The sequence below is a fragment of the Acomys minous genome (genome assembly GCF_964271855.1).
Source record: "Acomys minous genome assembly, chromosome: 3".
NCBI classification, from domain to species: Eukaryota; Metazoa; Chordata; class Mammalia; order Rodentia; family Muridae; genus Acomys; species Acomys minous.
The window spans coordinates 22,193,641-22,215,146 of NC_140485.1; the positions used below are offsets into that span (position 1 = coordinate 22,193,641).

The following is a 21,506-nucleotide window of genomic DNA, read 5'->3' on the forward strand; positions in this document are numbered from 1 at the left end:
TAAGAGAGCGGCCATGTCCCTAAACGTTCCTTGAAAATATAGTATGCTGAAGCAGCAAGGAGAGCGTAACACCTGCCAGTAACAGTCTATAAAGTTTGCTTGTAAAATGAATTCTATGCTCCCCAAAGTACAAAGCTTAAAAAAAAATCCCATTTTCTTTTCATTTTTATTTTTGCCTTTACACTTTTTCAAACAAGCAAACAAATCCTCAAACATAATTCCCTATTCTTTTCTACAACTGAGAATGAAACAGAAGAAACACTGTGGAGATGAAGCCAACAGGAAAGTGGAGCAGGAACCCTAATGGGAGCTTCTCTCCCTGCCTGGTGGCTCCCATCTTCCTAGGCTGAGAAGCAGTGTGCTTTACTGCCATGTGCTTACTTACCATTCCTCCTGCAGTCCCTCATACCTATAGGACAAAGTCCAAATTAGGCCCAGTCTCTGTTGCTAGCTGGCTGTCTCTCTAGTCTCATGTGCTGTCATGTGCTCTCTCCAACAAGAGACTCTCACCTATCCAGGTCAACGGCCGTCTGTTGTTTAACTGAAAATTCCAGCTCCTTCTGTTTTGTCAATATAGACCCAGGAACCAGATGCTGGGGTGAAAAACCTGCTAGCTCAGAGGGGCAGACAAAATACCCAGCTGACCTTCCAGGCTCATCTCCTGATGGAAAAGGCCAATGTGCTCACTAGCTCAGCTGACAGCCCAGGAAGAAAAGGCCAAAACATCCAAGGGCACAGGCTTGCTAGCTCAAAGCCCAAAAAGCCAAAGACCAAGGAGCTGAGGAGCTAGAGAGCTATGAGCCGAAGAGCTAACGTGCTTAAGCCAAAATCCTAAGACCTAAGAGCTAAAGCACTAAAGCACCTTCTACTTCTACCCCTCAACTCAAAGTCCCACCTACTCTTTAATCCCTGTCAGCTGGTTTCTTGATCCACGCCTTGATTTAGGGCTAACTTTATTAAATCCTGTGCACAGACAGCTCTTGGATTAAAGGTGTGTGCTAGGGCTCAACCACACCAAACAAAAGGCAGGTTTTTACAGTTCACAACCTCAGGGATCACACTGGGATCAAATATCCTGCAACAGTCGCCTGGCCCCCCAGTCATTCACTTTTCCACTTGTCTTTGAATCTGCAAACGCCTATGAGCTCTTAGAGCCCAGAAAGCTGCTGCTTCTCCATGGAAAAGAAAGTCACTTCTCTTTCTCTGCTCTCCAGTGGCTGGTAGAGCAGTGGTGCGCTACTCTTTGACTGGGAGTCATTGCAGAGACTCTATCCCACCCATATATATAAATTCTCATTTCATATAGAAATTTCTTTAATTACTTCTCAGATTTCTGAGTGCAAAAGACCTCAAAATACATTGGACAAACTACATTTCTTAGTCATCTTGGGATACAAAAGGTTTAGAATTCAATTTATGTCGATTAACTTGAAGTCATGTACAATAATATAGCTCTTTATAATTTTTTAACTTATAGTTCAAGAAAATTTATTTACTGTTTTTTTTTATAATTTATGTGCACTAGTGTTTTGCCTTCATATATGTCTATGAGTGTCAGATCTTGGAGTTACAGACAATTGTGAACTGTCATGTGGTTGCTGGAAATTGAACCTGGGTCCTCTGAAGAGCAATTAGTGCTTTTAACTGCTGAGCAATCTCTTCAGCTCCCTCAATTTGTTTTTTAAGAGTTAATCTGAAGCTGGGCTCAGTGTCGCACACCTTTAATACTAGCACTCAGGGAAGCAGAGGCAGGCGGATCTCTGTGAGTGCTACACCAGCCTAGTCTACAGAGAAAGTCAAAGACAGCCAAGGCTACATAGAGAAATCCTGTTTTGGACAAACAAAACAAAGCAAAATCACTCTTAAATATCAGATAACCTTAAAAATGATGAAGGTACTGACTTTCAATAGCTCTAAAGAAATCAGCATCAGCCAGGAGTGGTGGCGCATGACTTTAATCCCTGCACTTGGGAGACAGAGGCAGGTGGATTTCTGTGAGTTCGAGGCCAACCTGATCTACAAAGAGAGTACAAGACAGCCAAGACTAACACAGAGAGATCCTGTCTCAAAAAACCAAAAAACAAGAAATCAGCATCATCTATTTCAAATACGAAATATTACCTGAGGAAAAATGAATGCTACAAATCCATGCTGAATAATACATAGGCAAGTTTTATTACCTTTTATTCAAACAGAACCTAACAAAAAGTTCTAAATTATCTATTGAATATGTTCGCTAAAGTTTTAAATAACTATTGTTAAAATTTCAAACTCCACACTGAAATGTTTTGTTTGTAAAAGCCTGCTCCTGTGCCCTGAGCATGTAAGTGCAGTACAGCATCGCAGCTACTGACATAGTTATCTGCAAACATCAGAAGTAAAGCAGAGACACTTAAACTCTGAGCAGCATCTAGGTGCTCTGTAGAGGGACTGAGCATTTGCTAGCTTTGTCATCTCATGGAGTCCCGGAAGTGATCTGTAGCAGACACTTCAGGGCAGCTGTGCCAGTCAAATCACAGCCTAGGGTCACCAACTGAGCTCTTCAGCTATTTCAGAACACAAGCTGTTGCTACAGGTTGTGGGAAACTGCCACCAGCTACCTTTGAAATCTTGTAAGTCATCGAATATAGCCATGGCAATGGGGATGAATTACTGTAAAAGCTTCTTGATAAACTAAAGGTGCCAAGGTGTACAGATCCTTCTGTTTCATAAGGTATCACAGGCCATATATAAAATTATCTGTGTTCTTTGTGTCAATATGATAGTAAAACAAAAGAAACAGGGCTGGAGAGATGGCTCAGAGGTTAAGAGTACTGTCTGCTCTTCTAGAGTTCAATTCCCAGCAACCACATGGTGGCTCACAACCATCTATAATGAGATCTGGTGCCCTCTTCTGCAGTTTAGGCAAAACACTGTATATGTTATAAATAAATAAATCTTTAAAAAACAAACAAACAAAAGAAACAAAAGTTGGTTTAAAAACAAAAAATAAGACAGTACCTGTGGTACATTCTTTGTAGCAGGCACTGGCTGGATTATGGGTGAAGCTTCAGCTTTGGGGGCAACACTAGGTCCAGTTGGTGCTGGCAGGTTCAGTGGTCGTGGTCTTTCATCCTGATCTGTTACCAGCTGTGTATTTTCATCTACTTGTAGAGGTGGAGGTGGCATCTGGGCAGGAAGTTTGGAAGGAACTGGTTCTTCCAGTGAGGGATAAGTAAAATCCACTAAAATCCCCAAAAGAACAATACATTTTTTTAAAGAACAGCCAACTCCACACACAGTACTTCCACGTTACGCATATGATACGTGATAGCTACATGTGAGTGAGATGGCAACCACTAGCATTTAATAGGACGAAGACATAAGCAAGAAAGCTGCCCTGACACATCAGTGTTTTATTACTGAAGCAACTGTAGACAAACGTTCACATACATACATGAGACAGACACCTCTTCAGCTCTGCTCCGAGGGGGTGGGGTGACCTTGGCATTTGTTGTACACTGCGGATAGCAAAGGAGCCAGTTTTCGTAGCCACCCTCCAACACCAAAGGCTCATGGCGCAGGACAGTTTTACTTTCCCACTACAAAGGAAGGATAGAACATTTAAGATGGTAGCAGTCTCTTGACAGCAAAAAGCACAAACCACAACAAACCCAAAGGTAGAACTGTTCCTGTCATGCAAATGGAAAACCAAGATTAAGTTCAAAATCCAACAGTAAATGAAGTATTAAAACCTGGCCACCAAGATATAGCACTTAAACATTCTGCAATTTATTCCTAGCCTCCCACATATATACACACTTTTCTTTTTCTTTTTCTTTTTTTTTTCCTTTCTATTTTTTTCCCCCGTTTTTTGAGACAGGGTTTTGCCATGTAGCCTTGGCTGTCTGGGACTCACTTTGTAGACTAGGCTGGCCTCGAACTCATGGAAATCCACTTGCCTCTGCCTCCTGAGTGCTGGAATTAAAGGTGTGTGCTACCACTATCTGCCTTCAAAACTATTTTTATAAAATAACTTTTTCTTTCTTTCTTTCTTCTTCTTCTTCTTTTTTTTTTTTCTTTCTTTTTGGTTTTTCAAGATGGGTTTCTCTGTATTACAACCCTGGCTGTCTTGGAACTCTCTATGTAGACTAGGCTGGCCTCAAACTCAAAGAGATCCACCTCTTTGAGAGATCTGCCTCCTGGGATTAAAGTGTGTGTCACTTTGTACTTTTTCTGGATTCTTGCTGCTGGGATTTCCCCATCTAGGATAAAACATTGTAAAATGAGCCTGCTTTCACTAAAGGCCCCTTGCTCAAAAAAAAAAAAAAAAAAAAAAAAAAAAAGTGTGTGTCACCATGCCTGGCCACCTTATGACTTTCAATATTAAATATTTACCTCCAAGATGGTTACTGAATACAACTTCCTAGGAGTACAGTTGGTTTAAAAGTCTAACAGAGCCAGTCAAAACTACCACTCTCCATATTTCCTTACAGTCAGACAAAATTGTAATTACAGAAGCTATGAGAGCCACCAACCTTGAAAAGTGCATCTTTCAGGCTCCGTAGCGTGGTGCCAAGCAGTAAATCCTTCACTGAACTAAACCAGTCGAGAAGTACCACGTAGTCCACACTCCCCCTCTTTTTCCAAGTGTCTTTAGAATCGTCTGACAGGTTCGCTTCAATCCAACTAGCAGTGACTCTGAAACGAATGAGCGTTTGTATTGAGGCAAAGTTGAGAGATGATCCTCCTATATTCTCTGTCACATCAGGACAAACTTTCTCAAGTTAAGCTCCATATTAAGATACTAACTACAGCACTTGGGAGGCAGAGTCAGATGGATCAATGTGAGTTCCAGGACAGCCAAGGCTACACAGAGAAACCCTGTCAAAAAAACCCCTAAGATATTAACTAGCCCAAGATACTTCATCCCTTCGTCATTACATGTTAGTGCTTTTTGTTTTGTTTTGTTTTGTTTTCACTGGGTTTCTCTGTGTAGCCTTGACTGTCCTGGACTCACTTTGTAGACTAGGTTGGCCTCAAACGCAGAGATCCTCCTGCCTCTGCCTCCCTGAGTGCTGGGATTATAGGTGTGTGCCACCCAGCTTGTGCTTTTAGTAACTATTAAAGAGGGAAACAGACTTAATTCTAACCCCTTAAAAAAAAGTGGGGGGGTGGGGTGGGGGGGGAGGAGGGCAGGACTGGAGAGATGGCTCAACAGTTAAGAGCACTGTTTGTTCTTTCAGAGGTGCTGAGTTCAATTCCCAGAAACCACATGGTGGCTCCCAACCATCTATAATTTTATCTGATGCCCTCTTCTGGCATGTAGGTGTACATGCAAATAGAGTACTCATATATAAAAATAGATTAAAAACAATAAAATAAAAATGTATTTTTAAAAAACATGGGGGGCGGCCACGGGTCAGCAAAACTGAAAACAGGAAATCACCTTGATACCTTTCTTCAGCCAAATCTAAACTGGAGAAGCACCTTGGATAGGTTACTCATATTTAAGCTCACTTCTATCTATACACATAATAACTAAACAGCAAGCTCTACTTTAATCAGCAAGCGCACACACATATGCTGGATGCTGTTCTATATACTTCGGTCTTACTGAATCCTCACAGCAGTACAATCAGGAGGTATCATCCCATGTTATAGTGGAGGAAATCATGGCATACAGAGGTCTTGCCTGAGTAGGACTGACAAAACAAAATGGCTCTGAACTAAAAATAAAATTTAGAGCCGGGCGTGGTGGCACACACCTTTAATCCCAGCACTCGGAAGGCAGAGGCAGGCGGATCACTGTGAGTTCAAGGCCAGCCTGGTTTACAAAGTGAGTCCAGGACACCCAAGGCTACATGGTGAAGCCCTGTCTCAAAACAACAACAACAACAAAATAGTGTTGGCTACTGTATCTACTGGGAAGTAAAGAGGAGGAGCTAACAGGAAATATTATCTTCTAACTGTCCCTACAGAGACAGATCAAGATGGTCAAACTCAGAGAATGGGAACAACTGGAATGTGAGGGCTTTTGTTGTTGTTTTCATTTCTTCTTCTCCTCCTCCTCCTTCGTTTTCTTTCTTTCTTTTTTAATGGTTTTTCGAGACAGGGTTTCTCTGTGTTATCTTGGCTGTCCTGGACTCATTTTGTAGACCAGGCTGGCCTTGAACTCACAGTGATCCACCTGCCTCTGGCTCCCGAGTGATGGGATTAAAGGTGTGCGCCACCATGCCTGGTAGAATGTGAGGTTCTTAAGGGGCATTTATTTGCCTACATGGTCCTTTAGGATTAGTATTCTAGTGAACACATGTTAATAAATAATAGAATCAAAATGTGTTTCCCAATTTAAGTTTCTTTGTATTATAATTTGTTCTACTCGTTCTATAATTTTAAATGTAACTTAATAATAAAACTCATATGTTCCTGTATGAACAGAAAAAACACCATCATACCCAATATATGAAGGCCAAGTCTAAAAATGGAACAGGTAAGGAGTGGTGAGGGGGGAAGGGTAGAAAATAAAAATAAAACAGGTACATTATATTGCAGCCATACAAGGAAATGAGCAGAGCACTGAGAACGAGCACACCACACTTACACACGTCATGGAGGTGACTATCAGAGCGTAGGCCGACTGAGGAACAGTCATTTACACACCAAGGAGGCCAAATGCGAGGCTCACAGGGTCAAGCTAGCCTGTTAGCACAGCAGGACCCTGTCTCTTATTATCTAAACACATGGTAACCTACCCCGGACTGATAGCTTCTTCAGGAACACTGAGAGAATCCAAGATACAGGAATGCTGATAATCCTGCATTTTCCGAGCATCCATGATAATCAAGCTGATGGTTTTATCCATCATCATTGTATACAGTTCCTTTGCTGTAATTGCTCCTGGGAATTGAGAGACACAGTAATAAACAAAAAATGCCCAGTTCTATATGCTAGCATATTAGCAAACACGGAAGAGCAAAAAAATATACTTGGCATCACAGACTTCCCATCCCACAGTGCATTTTTTTTCTTTTACATGAACACTAAGTATAATTCGTGTTAACCTTTACTAAGAGACAAGTTCCACGTCTTATTCAGCTTAATGGAATAGTGTCTGCCTATCTGTGCTGGGCTCTGGGTTTGATTCCAATGCCCAATTAAAAAGTTCATGTCAAGGCCACAACTGTATCTGGTGTTAGTTCTACTACTAGTCTCAAAGAAAGAAAATTAAGTATGTGTCTTATCAAGACACAAACATTTCACACATAAATGCATGGCTGAGAGGTCACAAGGGCTGGCGATGTGGCTAAGCTGGCAGAGTACTTATCCAGCACACATGAGGCCCCGAATTCAATCCCCAGCGATTGCATAACCTGGGCATGGAGGAGTGCTTGCATTAAAAGGTCATCCCTGACTATATACAAATTTCAAGGCAGTCCTGGGTAGGTAAATTGCTGTCATAAACCAGTGAGTCTCAAAAGGTTCTAATGTATCTTTTCTAATACTTTTTAAAGGCTCTTGGTGAGGTGCTTCTAGGACAACTTGAATGTTTAGATTTCCAATTATTAATTTAATTGGGTGGGGTATGCAACTTGGCAAAAACAAAGCTATATTGCTATTTTTTTTGTCAGCTTTACCACCTGAAGTGAAAGATGAAGAAACATCACACTGAACTTTAGATACAAAAAGCTGTTTCTCCAGCTGTGAGAAATATCTTAGTAACAACTACAAAACCCACCTTCCTTCCTCTCAAACCATCAAGACCGTTTTGATAATGAGCAGACCACGCAGGCTGAGAAGAGCCCCTTATGCGAAGGCATCCACAGTGTGAGGGATGCACAGGAATGAGAGGTGGCAGCTAACCTCAGGCGCCGCCATCAACAGCTCCTGGGAAGGTCCCTACAGCACACTCATTGCTAAGTGACTGTATGATGACATACGCAGTACACAATTGCTTTGGTGTTAAATTAATTATGTTTAATTTAAATCTTTTCTGAGAAAGAAAAACTTCTAGGAGATGAAGTCAACTTCCTAAGTCTTGTTGGTAGGCCATATATTTGTCTCTAGATCATCAATACCGATGGATATGTACAAATTACAGGTTAAGTTTTTTCCCCCTGGAGGTGAGGGCACTGCTAAATAATTACACCTTACATCCTATAGTCACAAATAATAACAGCTAATAACCCTTAAGTTACTATGGGTTCTCAAAGTTCAATAGATAGATACATAGTTAGATAGATAGATAGCTGAAATGAACTATGACCTATTTCCTTATTAACTCCTTGACAGGTAATATTGTCAACTTGACAAGATCTAAATTCACCTTGGAGACACAGACCTATGCCTGTGTGTGGGTCAGCTCATCTCCATTAGGTTAGCTGAGCGGGAGACCCACCTTAGCTATGGGTGACGGGGCTCCAAGGGCTAAGGTTCTATCTGAGAGAGAGGAGAAGTAGCTGAGTGCTAGCATTCACCTTCTGTTGTTTCCTGACTGCAGATGCACCATGCCCAACAGCCTGGAGCTCCTGGTACCATGACTTCCCTGCTGTGATAGACTGTACCCTAGAGCCGTGAGCCAAATAAATCCTCCTTCCTTAAATTGCTTTTGTCAAGAGTATTTTATCATAGCAACAGGGAAAATAATGCAAGCCCACTTTACAGATGGGGAAACTGAGGTCGACTGGTTATTCAAGCTATTGAGGAGCAGCTTCTGAGAGTCCATCCTCTCAAACACTATGCTATACTTAACTACTGCATCTAGAAAAGAAAATAAGTGAACTGCATAGTACCACATTTTATCACACCTGGCTATAATAATACATAAAATAACTCCTTAGTAAATCAATACAGAACTTAAGGCATTTTCAATACACTTGTGAGTATAGGGTTAGGGTTAGGGTTTAGGGTAAAATACGAATTTCAGAGAGATCAGATACAGTGCTGAAACTTTCACAGTATCAAGTTGAAGTTTATTCCAATTGAAAGAAACTCACAAGAACTTGAAAGGATCCTTTCTCACATACCTTTCTCCACAGTTGTACTCTTTTCACTCTTCTCTCCATTGATCTAATTTATAGAAGAAAAGAGTTTCAATTTCATAGGGAAAAAAAAAGCTAAAATTTAATACTTCATTGCAATGGAAAACTAAGAAATGCAGTGTGCCAAGTAGTAAACACATAGGACACGGCTATAGCTCAGTAGTAGAGCACCTATCTGACTTCCTAGTGCATGAAGTACTAGGTTCAATCCTGGTAATGTTCTCCACCCTCAAGAACTCAGACACACAATAATAGCTTTACGAGGCAAGAGATAAAATAACCAGAAGCATTCTCAAATTTTCTTAAGCAAGTACCAGATATAATTTAAAATCAGTACTTCTTACAATGAAACAATTGCAGCTATCTTACTCTTGTCAGTGTCTTCTACCATAAAATGAAAGGAAAATCAAGTACTATAGCACACTACTTACACAATCTACATTTTCTAACCAAGGCAACATGACATAACCCTGTAAGACACTAGCTCACTTTACAGCTGGGAAAATTGAGGACCCACTTGGACCTACGAGTCAAAGTTAGTAACACACTTGCAGGTGCACATTTGCATCACCTGGCTCCAAGTGTGACACAATATGAAACACAAAGCACCTGCTCAAACACTGCAGGAAATAAAAACCTACAGCTCAGGAAAGAAAGTGTGGTTTACTTTCTTTATTCAGTCAAGTGCATGGTATGAAAATTCAGAGGAAGAGGGTCAAAAAGGGAAATTGCTTTAGAGCCTTAAGAGATGTAACAAGGAAAAGACAGTTCACTGTTTTGAATCATGATTCAACAAGTCAACCTGAAAAGCAATCACATTACGATAGGTAGAAAAATCTGAATACAGACTCAACAGCAGGTGACACTAAGGAGCCACTGTTAAGTACAGGGTGGAGTATAGGACTACAGTTATGTGATTGTGGCTAAGTGTTAGCAATAAAGTAGCAGAGTCGCTAGAGTTTGCTTTCAAATACTCAAGCAAAAGAAAAAGTGCAGGAGACAAACAGAAGTAACAGAGGGCTGGAGAGTAGCTCAGCTGGTCCACTGCTTGCCCTAGCACCCCATTACCTGGGCATGACTACACATGTCTATAATCCTACAACCTGGAGGTAAAGAAAGAGGAACAGGAACTCAAGACAAGCCTTGGCTACAGAGTAAGTCTGGGCTAGCCTGGGCTACAAAAGGCCCTGTCTCAGTTAAAAGAAAAGTAAGTGGCCGACCACTTTTGAGAAGGCACACCCCTTTTTCAAGTCCTGTCGTTTGGTTATGATAGCCACCTGACCTGCTGATACACACAGCTCCCGAAGTTAGTGGTTTTGTTTCACATTGTCAATTCCAACAATGTAAGATGAGATTGCTTCACTTTTCATAGTACCCAGCCCAGTGAAAGGTCTTTCAGATGACAACTGTAATCCACACACAAGTGACAGAGATCAGAGGAAGCAATGCACAAAGTTTCTAAGGATTTCAATATTCAAAAGAAATTCACATTTTTGGAAGAATAAAGGAAGGAGCACAGTGACAGCTAGCAGACTGAGTCACCGTGGCTTTGATAGAGAGAACTTATATAGATGTGCTAAGAAAACTAAATGAAATGCAGAGAAGGACAGACAGACAGGGGAAACTGGAACAGGAAGTAAAGGAATGAACAGATGAACGAGACTCTAGAAACAAAACTGTTTGGGACCAAAGAAGCAAACCGAGCTGGGCACAGTGGCGCACACCTGTAATCCCAGCACGTAGGGAGGCAGAGGGAAGCGGATCGCCATGAGTTCCACAACAGCCTGGTCTACAAAGCGAGTCCAGGACAGCCAAGGCTACACAGAGAAACTTTGTCTCAGAAAAACAAAACAAAGCAAAACAAAAACAAAAAACAGCAAAACAAGTTCTTCTCTCTTTTTTATTTTATTCTTGGTTTTTGAAACAGGGTTTCTCTGTGTGGCCCTGGCTGTCTGGAACTCACTTGAACCAACTCAGAGATTCACCTGCCTCTGCTGAAAATAAAGGCCTGCACCACCACACCTGACCAACCAGTTCTCTTTATGTAGATTTCATTACGAAGAAGAAACCTCATATCTTGTTTTAAGACCTTCATTTGGCAAATCTGAGTGAAAGACTTGTTAGGTAAGACTCACACAGGCCCGGAACTTAGATGGACGGATCACAATGAAATGCTTCCTCCCATCCCCCCTCATTCAGCTTACAGTGGCTGCTAAGATCATAAGCAATGGCCAGAACAATGCTGCTGTGGACGTTTACAGGAAAACCTGGAACCAACCGCAGCGGGACATCTGATTCAAAATCTGATCAAACACATGAAATATTATCACTGTTGCCTCAGAGAACTTTACAGTGGCACCTCAACTCCTCACAAGCAGGTCAGCTGGCAAACACCCCCAGAGTTTACAAATAAACTTGAAATACCCTTTGAGTTTTGCTTTTGGAATCCAATACATTTTCCAAAGAGCGCTTGGCCACGGCACCACTGTCCTCTCTTCCCATCTCCTGCCTTTTCTGTTGTTGCAGCTGCTCTTCCTCCCGTCTGTCCTTTTCTTCAAGTTTTTTCCGAACTTCAGCCTCTTCATATCTAGTTGGAAGAAGATTCTTATTAACATGACAGTAAAGTTAAGGGAGCTTGTATTTCATAGACTTAGTATCCTGCCTTGGGTGTATGTAACGGCTTTATTTATTTATTTATTTATTTATTTATTTATTTATTTATTTTTGAGACAGGGTTTCTCTGTGTTATCTTGGCTGTCCTAGACTTGCTTTGTAGGCTGGCCTTGAACTCACAGCAATCCACCTGCCTCTGCCTCCCGAGGGCTGGGATTAAAAGCGTGCACCACCACACCCAGCTTTGTTTCAAATGTTTAATTTTAATCAAATCTGTTACAATTTCCTTTTTAAAACACAAATTCTTGATTCTGCAAGATAAACTGTCCCAATATCTCAACTGTGTTGATGGCTTAGATCAAAATGTTAAAAGATATTCAAGAAAGTTTTATCCACACCAAGTGGAGAATTATCAAAGCCAAGAAGTGACTGTCTTAACAAAGATGACTTCACTGAAATTTCTAATTTCCTAAAAGTTAAATTACTACAAAAGTTAAATGACTATGCTGACTACAATTTGCAGATTTCCAAGGTATCTGGAACTATTCCCCACAGAATAACTAAGCAGTACTGTTGCTTAGTTCCAATGTATGCTTTCAAAGACCTGTGAGCTTGCTTACCCTGTCATTAGCAATGACAGCAATGGATGCTGCTTCTGAATTTAAAAGGATGAGGGAGAAGGAAACCGAGACAGAGATGGGGGGAGGGGGGAGGAAAAGGGAGAGAGAAGAATACAGAATGGAGGGAGAAAAGGTAAACAAAGAGTTAACATTGGGCGTGCTTTTAATCCCAGCACTTAGGAAGGCAGAGGAAAGGGGATCTTCGAGGCCAGTCTAGTCTACAAAGTGAGTCCTGAACAACCAAGGCTACACAGAGAAACCCTGACTCGAAAAACAAAAAGCAAAAGCAAAACAAAACAAAAAACCCCCAAATTCTTACATGCTTATCCTGTCTGTCCTCCACACCACACACTATTCTGTGTATGGAGACACAGTGACTGCTGACAGCTGCAGCTCTGGACAGCCACTGAGACAAGGAGCAGGCAGGGCGAAGGACCGGGAAGGGGAAGGACACCTGTCAAGCTCTCTAAACTGACGGCTTCATTCCTAATGTCAGGACTTCGTGCTGGGAACAGCTAAAACTCCCAACAGAACTCTAAATACAGACAGCCAGAGTTCCAGTCCCTTTGCATAAAGCTGTCCGAGTCTCTAGCCAATACCCAAACGACGTAAGAATAGAGCTAACATGGAGAAAGAAGCCAGCTAACTTTAAAAGACAGTTTAGATGCCGCCCGTGTCTGCAAGACAGTTTATAAAGTCCGACCCCAGCCAAGATCACCACGATCCCTGAACAAAATACCACACTCTTCAAGTGAATGAAACAAGAGGCTGAGACTCCATAGCCTGCCATGTCCATCCAAAGCTAATCAACAGAGCGAGAAAATGAGACATCCTAAGAGAAAGGGCAAACGCTGGGGCGAACAATGCAGACTGACTGAGATAGGCCTGGGTGACAGATTCAAAACAGAGCAATCATGAGCAGCTAACCAACTCTGCCCAAGGATGTAAATGAAAACTGGTCTGTAATGACTAAACATATAGACACCTTTTTGAAGAAGCGGGTACTATAAAATAGCCGAATACAAATTCTGGAACTAAAATGTATCTGAAAAACTCACCTGAAAAATGATGTGACAGTATCTAAAGAGCAATAAAAATTTTCTAATATAAGAGAATATTTCAAAAGGTAATAAACACAGCCTCACATAGATTTTCTGAACAAAACCAAAGGCCTGCCACATGTATAGCAGGAGTGCCAATAAGAGAATGAAACAAAATAAAAAATATTTGAAGAAATAATAGCCCAAACTCCCCAAATTTGATAAAACATATAGATTTACAGATGCAGTGTCCAGTCAACCCCAATCAGGAAAAATACAGAGAAAAACTATAGTAGTAACATCGTAGTCAGACTGCAACTAAGGAGAAGAAATCAATGCCGGGCGTGGCACACACCTTTAATCCCAGCACTTGGGAAGCAGAGGCAGGTGGATCTCTGTGAGTTCGAAGCCAACCTGATCTACAAAGCAAGTCCAGGACAGCCAGGGCTATTACACAGAGAAACCCTGTCTCGAAAAATCAAAAATAATAAAGAGAGAGAGAGAGAGAGAGAGAGAGAGAGAGAGAGAGAGAGAAGATCTCAAAACAGAAAAAGAACACATGACATACAGTAAATTAATGATTGGACCAACTGGATTTCCACATCAGAATCAATGAAAGAAGGCTGGGCATGGTAGTACACACCCCAGAGGCAAAGGCGGGTGGATCTGTGCAATTTTCAGGACAGCGTGATCTACATAGAGTGTTGCAGGCTAGCCAGAGATACCAAGAGAGACAAAAGACAAAACAAACAAATACAATGATAACACTGTCAACTCACAATCATTAATCTTATGAAAACATTCTTTAAGAATAAAGGGATGGATCAGTAGATAAAGAAGCTTGCCGCCAAGTCTTAATAACTGAGTCTGAGCCCCAATCTTCACATGGTGGACAGAGAGAACGGCTCACACAGGCTGTCCTCTGACCACTCAAGTGTGGCATAGGGACACATGCTTACACCTCAAACAAAAAGGCCAGCAAGTGAAAACCAGGAGTAAAAATAAAAGTATTTCTAGATGAGAAAAGTGAAGAACTTGTTCCTAACAGATGTGGACTCCCAGAAAAGCTAGAGAAATTCCCAAGAGCACAGAAAGGAGTCAGGCAGAAACTGGCATCCTGAAGCAACAGAGAATACCAGAAACAGGAAAAGAAAGGTGGGTAAAGAAAAGAGTATTTCCCCTCTTACTTCTTTAAGGCATATACACTACACAATTAGATTAAACATGAACAAAGGGAACGAATCAACGAGACAGAGACTGTCAGAATGAATGAGAAGTAGCACATAATTGTTTTGGATGGGCTGGAAGTAATGAAGGACACAAAACTGACCTCAAAGGACAGAGATTATTTCCAGATAAGAGACACATAATGGGACTGGAGAGATGGCTCAGAGGTTAAGAGCAACAGATGTCTTTGAAAGGTCCTGAGCTCAATTCCCAGCAATCACATGGTGGCTCACACCATTTATAATGAGATCTGATGCCCTCTTCTGGCCTGCAAGCACACATGCAGGCAGAATACTATATAAATAATAAATAAACCTTAAAAACAAACAAACAAAAAACCTAAAAGACACAGAATGATAGAATGATCACCATAAATGTATAAATGCATAAAAATAACTTCAAAATATACAAACACTCAACAAATTACAAGGAGAAATAAAAAATCACTTTATAGAGACTTTTAGCCTTGTCATAATTGTTACAATCCAACCTCTGCCAAAATAAATACCCATGAAACAAAACAAAAGCCCAAAACAAACCACTGCCATCACCAATAACAGGCTAAGCCAGGCCTGGAAATGTAGGTCTTTAACCTTAGCTATTTGAGAGACTGAGGTAGGAGGTTGGCAAAATTCAAGGCCAGCGTGGGTAACTCACAGCTGTGTGTGAGAAAGAGAGAGGGAGGGAAGAAGAGAGTAAGTATCTCTGTGACAGAACATTTGCCTAGCATAAGGTCCTAGGTTCAAATATCCTTAAGGGGGGCGGGGCAGTGAATAGTTAAATAAGATCTGAGCAGCATCCCACAAATCATGGAGCCCCAAATGCTATGTGACAACACTACTATGGTGTGACTAAAGGCCACATCAACTCTAGCACCCCCTCCTCACCTTCCCTACCCTATCACACTCCTGCTGTTACTGCATTCCATTATGAGGTTAATACTGAAGAAAATTCCTATAAATTTTGTTTAGAAGGAGGACTTTTGGGAGGTGATCATAGTTAGAGGTCAATGAAGTAAAACACATCTTGATAGCTTTATAAGAGGCCAGAAGAGACACATAACGCCTGTGTCCTCATTGTGATGTGATACAGTCAAGGAGGCCCTTGCTTTAGGTTGCATCATGTAGTTTAACCTTTAACCTCAAATAAGCCTCTTAAAAACCAGATAGCCTGTCTCTAGTATTTTGTTGGATAAACCACACAGAGAACATCATATTCAGTCACTGCACTTTGTTTTCAAGTACACACTGCACATTGGGCAATTTAAGACTGTATGTAGAGCCATACACAAAGAGTTTCTAAGAACTGAGATTCTCAGATGCTCAAGCCTGGCCAGCATGTCATCTCTCTTCCTGCTGTCTGTGGGATCCAGATATAGAACTCTCGGACACTCCTCCAGCTACATGTCTGTGTGCACACTTCCGTGCTTCTCGCGATGACACTGGAAGCCAGCCCCAATGAAATGTTTTCCTTTATAAAAATTACTGTGGTCACAGTGTGTCTTCACAGCAATAGAAATCCTAACTGAGATACTTCGCTACCCTGATCATGGACTGTAACCTGAAAACCAATCGAGCCCTTTCCTCCCAAAGCTGTGTTTGGTCACTGTGGTTTGAATACATTGGCCATGCAGAATGGCACTATTAGGAGGTGTGGCCTTATCAGAGGATGTGTATCACCGTGGAGGTAGGCTTTGTGGTCATATACACTCAAGCTACGCCAGTGACGCAGCCTCCTGATGCCTGTGGATCAACACGGAGAACTCTCCCTCCAGCACCACATCTGCCTGCACGCTGCCATGCTTCCCGCCATGATGATAATGGACTAAACCTCTGAACTATGAGCCAGCCCCAGTGACATGTTTCCTTTTATAAGGAAAAAAAATAAAACCCAAGTATTTCTAGCTATGATGAAATTGTTTTTGTTTTTTCGTTTTGCAAGACAAGGTTTTCTCTGTGTAGCCTTGGCTGTCCTGGACTCACTTTGCAGACCAGGCTGGCCTCGAACTCACAGCAATCCACCTACTTCTGCCTCCCGCGTGCTAGGATTAAAGGCGTGTGCCACCACTGCCCGGCGCCATGATGAAATTGAAATCAGTAAGATACCTAGAAAAATCTTGTATCTGAAAATTTAAACACCATACTTCTAGAAACTAGGAACATAGTTAAAAATAAATGACATAGCTTGACTGGACAAACAATGCACTCTTAGATGTATAAAAATCGGTATGTTAGCTCATATAGTGGTACATACCTCTAACCCTAGCACTCAGGAAGCAGAGGGAAAGTGCTGCAGGCTCCAGGCAGCCTGACTTATACAGCAAATTCCAGTCCAGCTGGGGCTATACAGTGAGACCTCTGTCTTTAGCAACAACAAACACTTGTTCTCCCTATTTCATGTGCCAGTATCTACTTCTACTAGTAAAAAACAAAAATGAAAGTCTTGAAAAAGGAACAAGCGTGGTGATGCACACCTTTAATCCCAGCACTTGGGAAGCAGAGGCAGGCGGATCGCTGTGAGTTCAGGGCCAGCCTGGTCTACAAAGTGAGTCCAGGACAGCCAAGGCTACACAGAGAGACCCTGTCTAAAAAACAAAACAAAACAAAACTGTACAACTATTTTACTCAGTTCTCTCAATGCAAACCATTAGAGGATCATGAAAGAAGGCATCACACACCAAGACTGCATCTATTGTTAATAACAGCAATAGGGAACTACTCAGCCTTTACTCCAGGCACCAATCTACCTGAACAACCCTTTCATTTGCTTACTACATTAAGAAACCCTGTAAGGTAGTGTCTTGGTTTCTTTTTCTGTTGCTTGTGTTCAAATACTCTCAACAAACGCGACTTAAGGGAGAAAGAGCTTATTCTGGCTCCAAGTTCGAACAGTAGGGAAGTCACAGTGACAGGAGCTTGAAAGAGCTGGTCACACTGCATCCACAGTCAGGAACAGAGAGATGATGGCGAGCTGCCTCTTCTTATACAGCTCAGGATCCCAGCCAGGAAACGTCTCCACCTACAGTGTCTTCTTCCCTCCATGCAATCAAGACTCTCCCACAGGTGTGCCCAGAAGCCTATGGCCCAGGTGTGAAAGCTGTTTAGTTCCTCAGAAGAGGGGATGAGCAGAGAGCTGTATCCAAGCTTTATGAATACATGGCATCAGCTGAGCCCAGAACGTTTCTATTTAACTATCTATGTCTACACCTAGGCCTGGAAGCTTCTATCCTCCATTCAATCTAATCTTCTGCAAGCCCAGCCCTTGAAGGCTTGCTTTAGCTTCCACCCTCCATCTGCTAATCCAAGCTAGAATATTTCCAGCCTCCGAGACTTACTGCTGAGTGAGTTCACGCTTTGCAGTTCTTTCTCAACTCTGGCTGGCTGGATCAACTCAGCTGTTCTGGCTCAAACTCCTCTCTAGGCTGACTGATTCAAATTGGTTTCTCTGCTGACTGAATTGCTCTGCTTGGAAAAACTGATTCTGAACTTCACAACTTCATATACTAAACAGTTCTGAACTGTACTGTACTCACAAACTAACTCACAAACTAACACACTCACACACAGCGCCCCCTGATGCTCTTAAGTAGCTTTTCTTTCCTGTCTGCCCCTCAATTAGACTCATTATTTGGGATTAAAGGTATGTCATGTCTCTATTCCAGCCAGATAATAATATACCATTAAAGGTATATTATACTAAGGGCATGTCTGCATTCCAGCCAGATCACATAGGCCTCGGTCTTTGGATGCGACTGATCCCTTGCCAGAGTAGCCATGTTGCTGAATTAAAATTCCTTTACACCAGGTAATTCTAGATTCTGTAAAATAACAATTTGCTGTGACCACCACCAGTAGTTACTTTTATCCCAATTATAGATAAGTAAACACAAGCAGAGGACGACTAAGTAACTTACCTAAGAGCACACAACAGTGAATACAAGAACTGAGATTCAAACCCAGGGAGTCTGGCTCCACACATGGAGTCACGCTAAAGACCTCGTCTCTAGTAGCATCCTATACTGGAACAGTATGGGAACTGTTGGCCTGAGAAGTAAATAGTCAAAAGCTAGGATGCAGCTCAGTGGTAAAGTGCTTGCCTAGTGTGCACAGAGCCCTGGGTTCATTCCCCAGCACTACCAAAACAAAACAGTAGGCTCAACTTAATTTGAAGGTAGAAATGAAGACATTTCAAGATCACTTTCCTGCTGTCTCTGTCATCTGTAGCTTAACCGTATCTGCCATTTGTTCCATAACGACAGTGGAACTCTATAAATACACTTACACAGGTCTCATACTGTTTCTACTTTGGGTAACCTGAAGTGAGATTAAAGCTTGCTCTTCATCTGGCACTGATTTCCGGTTCCTCTACTTGCCTGTCTAATCCTTTTTGTGGGGATTCTAATACCTTCCGACCTGGTCAAATTAAACTCAAGGTCACCCATAACATGGATGTAAAAGAAATGGGTAGGTGAACCCATGTGTTTGACAAGTCTCACCCAACACAGGCAACACTGAAACTTGTTTTCTAGGAACTTATTAGGTGGGGTTTGTTTGTTTGTCTGGTTGTTTATTTTGAGACAGGGTTTCTCTGTGTAGTGTTGGTTGTCCTGGATTTGCTTTGTAGACTAGACTGACCTCAAACTCTGAGAGATCTGACCGCCTCTGCCTCCTGAGTGCTGGGACTGCAGGAGTGTACCACCATGCTCGGCTGCGTTTTTCTAGTGTTTTATGAACCTAGAAATTTTGTCTGCCCTAGCAGTGGACAGATATATACTATGATACTGGATGACTGGGCATAATTTAGCAGAAAATATACCTTGAGGAGTCTAAAACTTAAGGCGTAAAGCTATGATCCTTCCCTAACCAGCCAGCACCCCCAGTGCTTTCTCAGATTGCTAGTCTGAGGAGGGAAATCTCAACCCTGAAGAGCTGTCAGAATCTCAAACAGGAAGAGCTGACTGACTAGAGAGTCACCAAGGAAAGAAGTAGAGTATGCTAACACAGAGCTGTCTACGTATCAAAGAAAGAAGCCAAAGCTGTGAGGCAGCAGGAGGGGCGACCTGGAAAGGTGCTCAGCTGCAGAGTAACCTACAAGACAGGAAAGCCCCAGAACACAGTTTTGAAACTTTATCATTAGAAGGCTCTGGAGGGAACTCCATTCCCGGAACCTTATTAAACTGAACAGGCCACTCTATCACTGTGTAAAATGTAAACATTCTTATCAACGCATTGGTGGAGAGTTAGTTCCTCAAAGTAATGAGATAAGAAGAGAGGAGGAGGAGGAACTGGGCTTTATCTGCCTGTCTGACCCCTTTTGCTGGGATTCTAATACCTTTTGATTTGGTCCAATTAAATCTGTAATGTGGACGTAAAAGAAATATGTAAGAAAATAAAGGTATCTGACAAGACTCACCTAACAGCAGATGAGGAGGAAGAGAGGGAGGATGTCAGCACTCATACCAAAGAAAAAGGGAAAGAAAAATGCTAACGTATTACAGAGACATATTTGTTTAAAGAAACACCTTGAGGGCTGGAGAGATGGCTTAGTGGTTAAGAACACTATCTGGTGCCCTCTTCTGGTATGCAGGTATACATGCAGGCAGAATAGTGTATACGTAATAAATAAATAAATCTTTAAAGAAGCACTTGCCTTTGCAAAGTTCTGGTGTTGTGTACTACACAAAGTTTCTCTTCATATGAACACACTGCCATGCCCCCTGCACTACAGGTTTTCATAAGTCTTATAATTAAGGTCCAAGCCAGGCGTGGTGGTGCATGCCTTGAATCCCAGCACTTGGGAGAAAGAGGCAGGCAGATAAGATCATTGTGAATTCGAGGCCAGCCTGGTCTACAAAGTGACTCCAAAATAGTCAAGAATACACAGAGAAACCCTATCTCCAAACACTGGGGGGGGGGGGGAAGGCCGGGCCTGGTGGCACATACCCTTAATCCCAGCACTCCAGAGGCAGAGGCAGGTGGATCACTGTGAGTTCGAGGCCAGCCTGGTCTACGTCCAGGACAGCCAAAGCTACACAGAGAGACCCTGTCTCCAAAAACCAGGAAGAGAGAGAGAGAGAGAGAGAGAGAGAGAGAGGAGAAAAAAAGGAAAGTCACCTAGATACTGTGTAAGTGAAGCACCACGTATTTCCTAATTTTCTTTCTAAGAATTCAGCAACCATAACTACAAAAGCAATAGAGAGTAAAACCTTGGAAACAGAACATTTAGCCAAGTAGTGGTGGTGTGTTCTTTTGATCCCAGCACTTGGGAGGCAGAGGCAGGAGGACCTCTAAGTTTGAGGCCAGCCTGGTTTACAAAGTGAGTTTCAGAACAGCCAAGGATAGACAGAGAAACTCGTCTCCAAAAACAAAAGAAAAGAAAAAAAAAAAAACAAAAAGAAAGAAAGAAAGAAAGAAACAGAGAAAGAAAACATATCAATATTTCACCAATCTGGGCTCAATTCTATTTTGTTGTCTTTTACAACAAACTATGTTGTATGTTTCAGGAGCTAAGGATGCAGCTCAGGGGCAGAGAGCTAGCCTGGCATTTATGAGACCTTGTGCCTGACCTCGAGGCCCAAACAACAACAAAAATACAAAATGCAAACCTTCCTTTAAAACTATTTTCAGCTTTGGGTGGTGACACATGCCTGTGGTCCTTGTACTCATGAGCTTCAGGAAAGATGATCATAAATTTGAGGCTAATGTAAGTTACAAAGCGAAACACTAACTCAGAGACAAACAAAAGCTACTCTCTTAAAGCTACTTGTGATGATACATTCTCAGTGAAAAAATTCACATTTGAGCAGTGTGCTGGCGCATGCCTTTAATCCCAGCACTCAGGAGGCAGAGGCATGTGGATCTCTGTGAGTTTGAGGCCAGCCTGGTCTACAAAGCAAGTCCAGGCCAGCCAAGGTTACACAGAGAAACCCTGTCTCAAAAAACAAAAAAAATTTTTTAAATTAAAAATTCACATTCATGTAGAATCTG

At 41.9% G+C, this 21,506-nt stretch overlaps 1 protein-coding gene across 4 annotated transcripts in view; it reads right to left on the reverse strand.

The window, feature by feature from the left end:
* Positions 1-21,506, reverse strand: part of USP8 (ubiquitin specific peptidase 8) — a 56,110-nt gene that overhangs the window by 14,865 nt on the left and 19,739 nt on the right. For all 4 annotated transcript variants that reach the window (XM_084777879.1, XM_084777878.1, XM_084777876.1 and 1 more), the window contains 6 exons: positions 11,445-11,607; positions 9,006-9,048; positions 6,735-6,879; positions 4,518-4,680; positions 3,437-3,581; positions 3,001-3,224 (listed from right to left, as the gene is read on the reverse strand). In XM_084777879.1, coding sequence (XP_084634005.1) covers positions 3,001-3,224; positions 3,437-3,581; positions 4,518-4,680; positions 6,735-6,879; positions 9,006-9,048; positions 11,445-11,607 — 883 coding nt within the window. The remainder of the gene's footprint in view (positions 1-3,000; positions 3,225-3,436; positions 3,582-4,517; positions 4,681-6,734; positions 6,880-9,005; positions 9,049-11,444; positions 11,608-21,506) is intronic.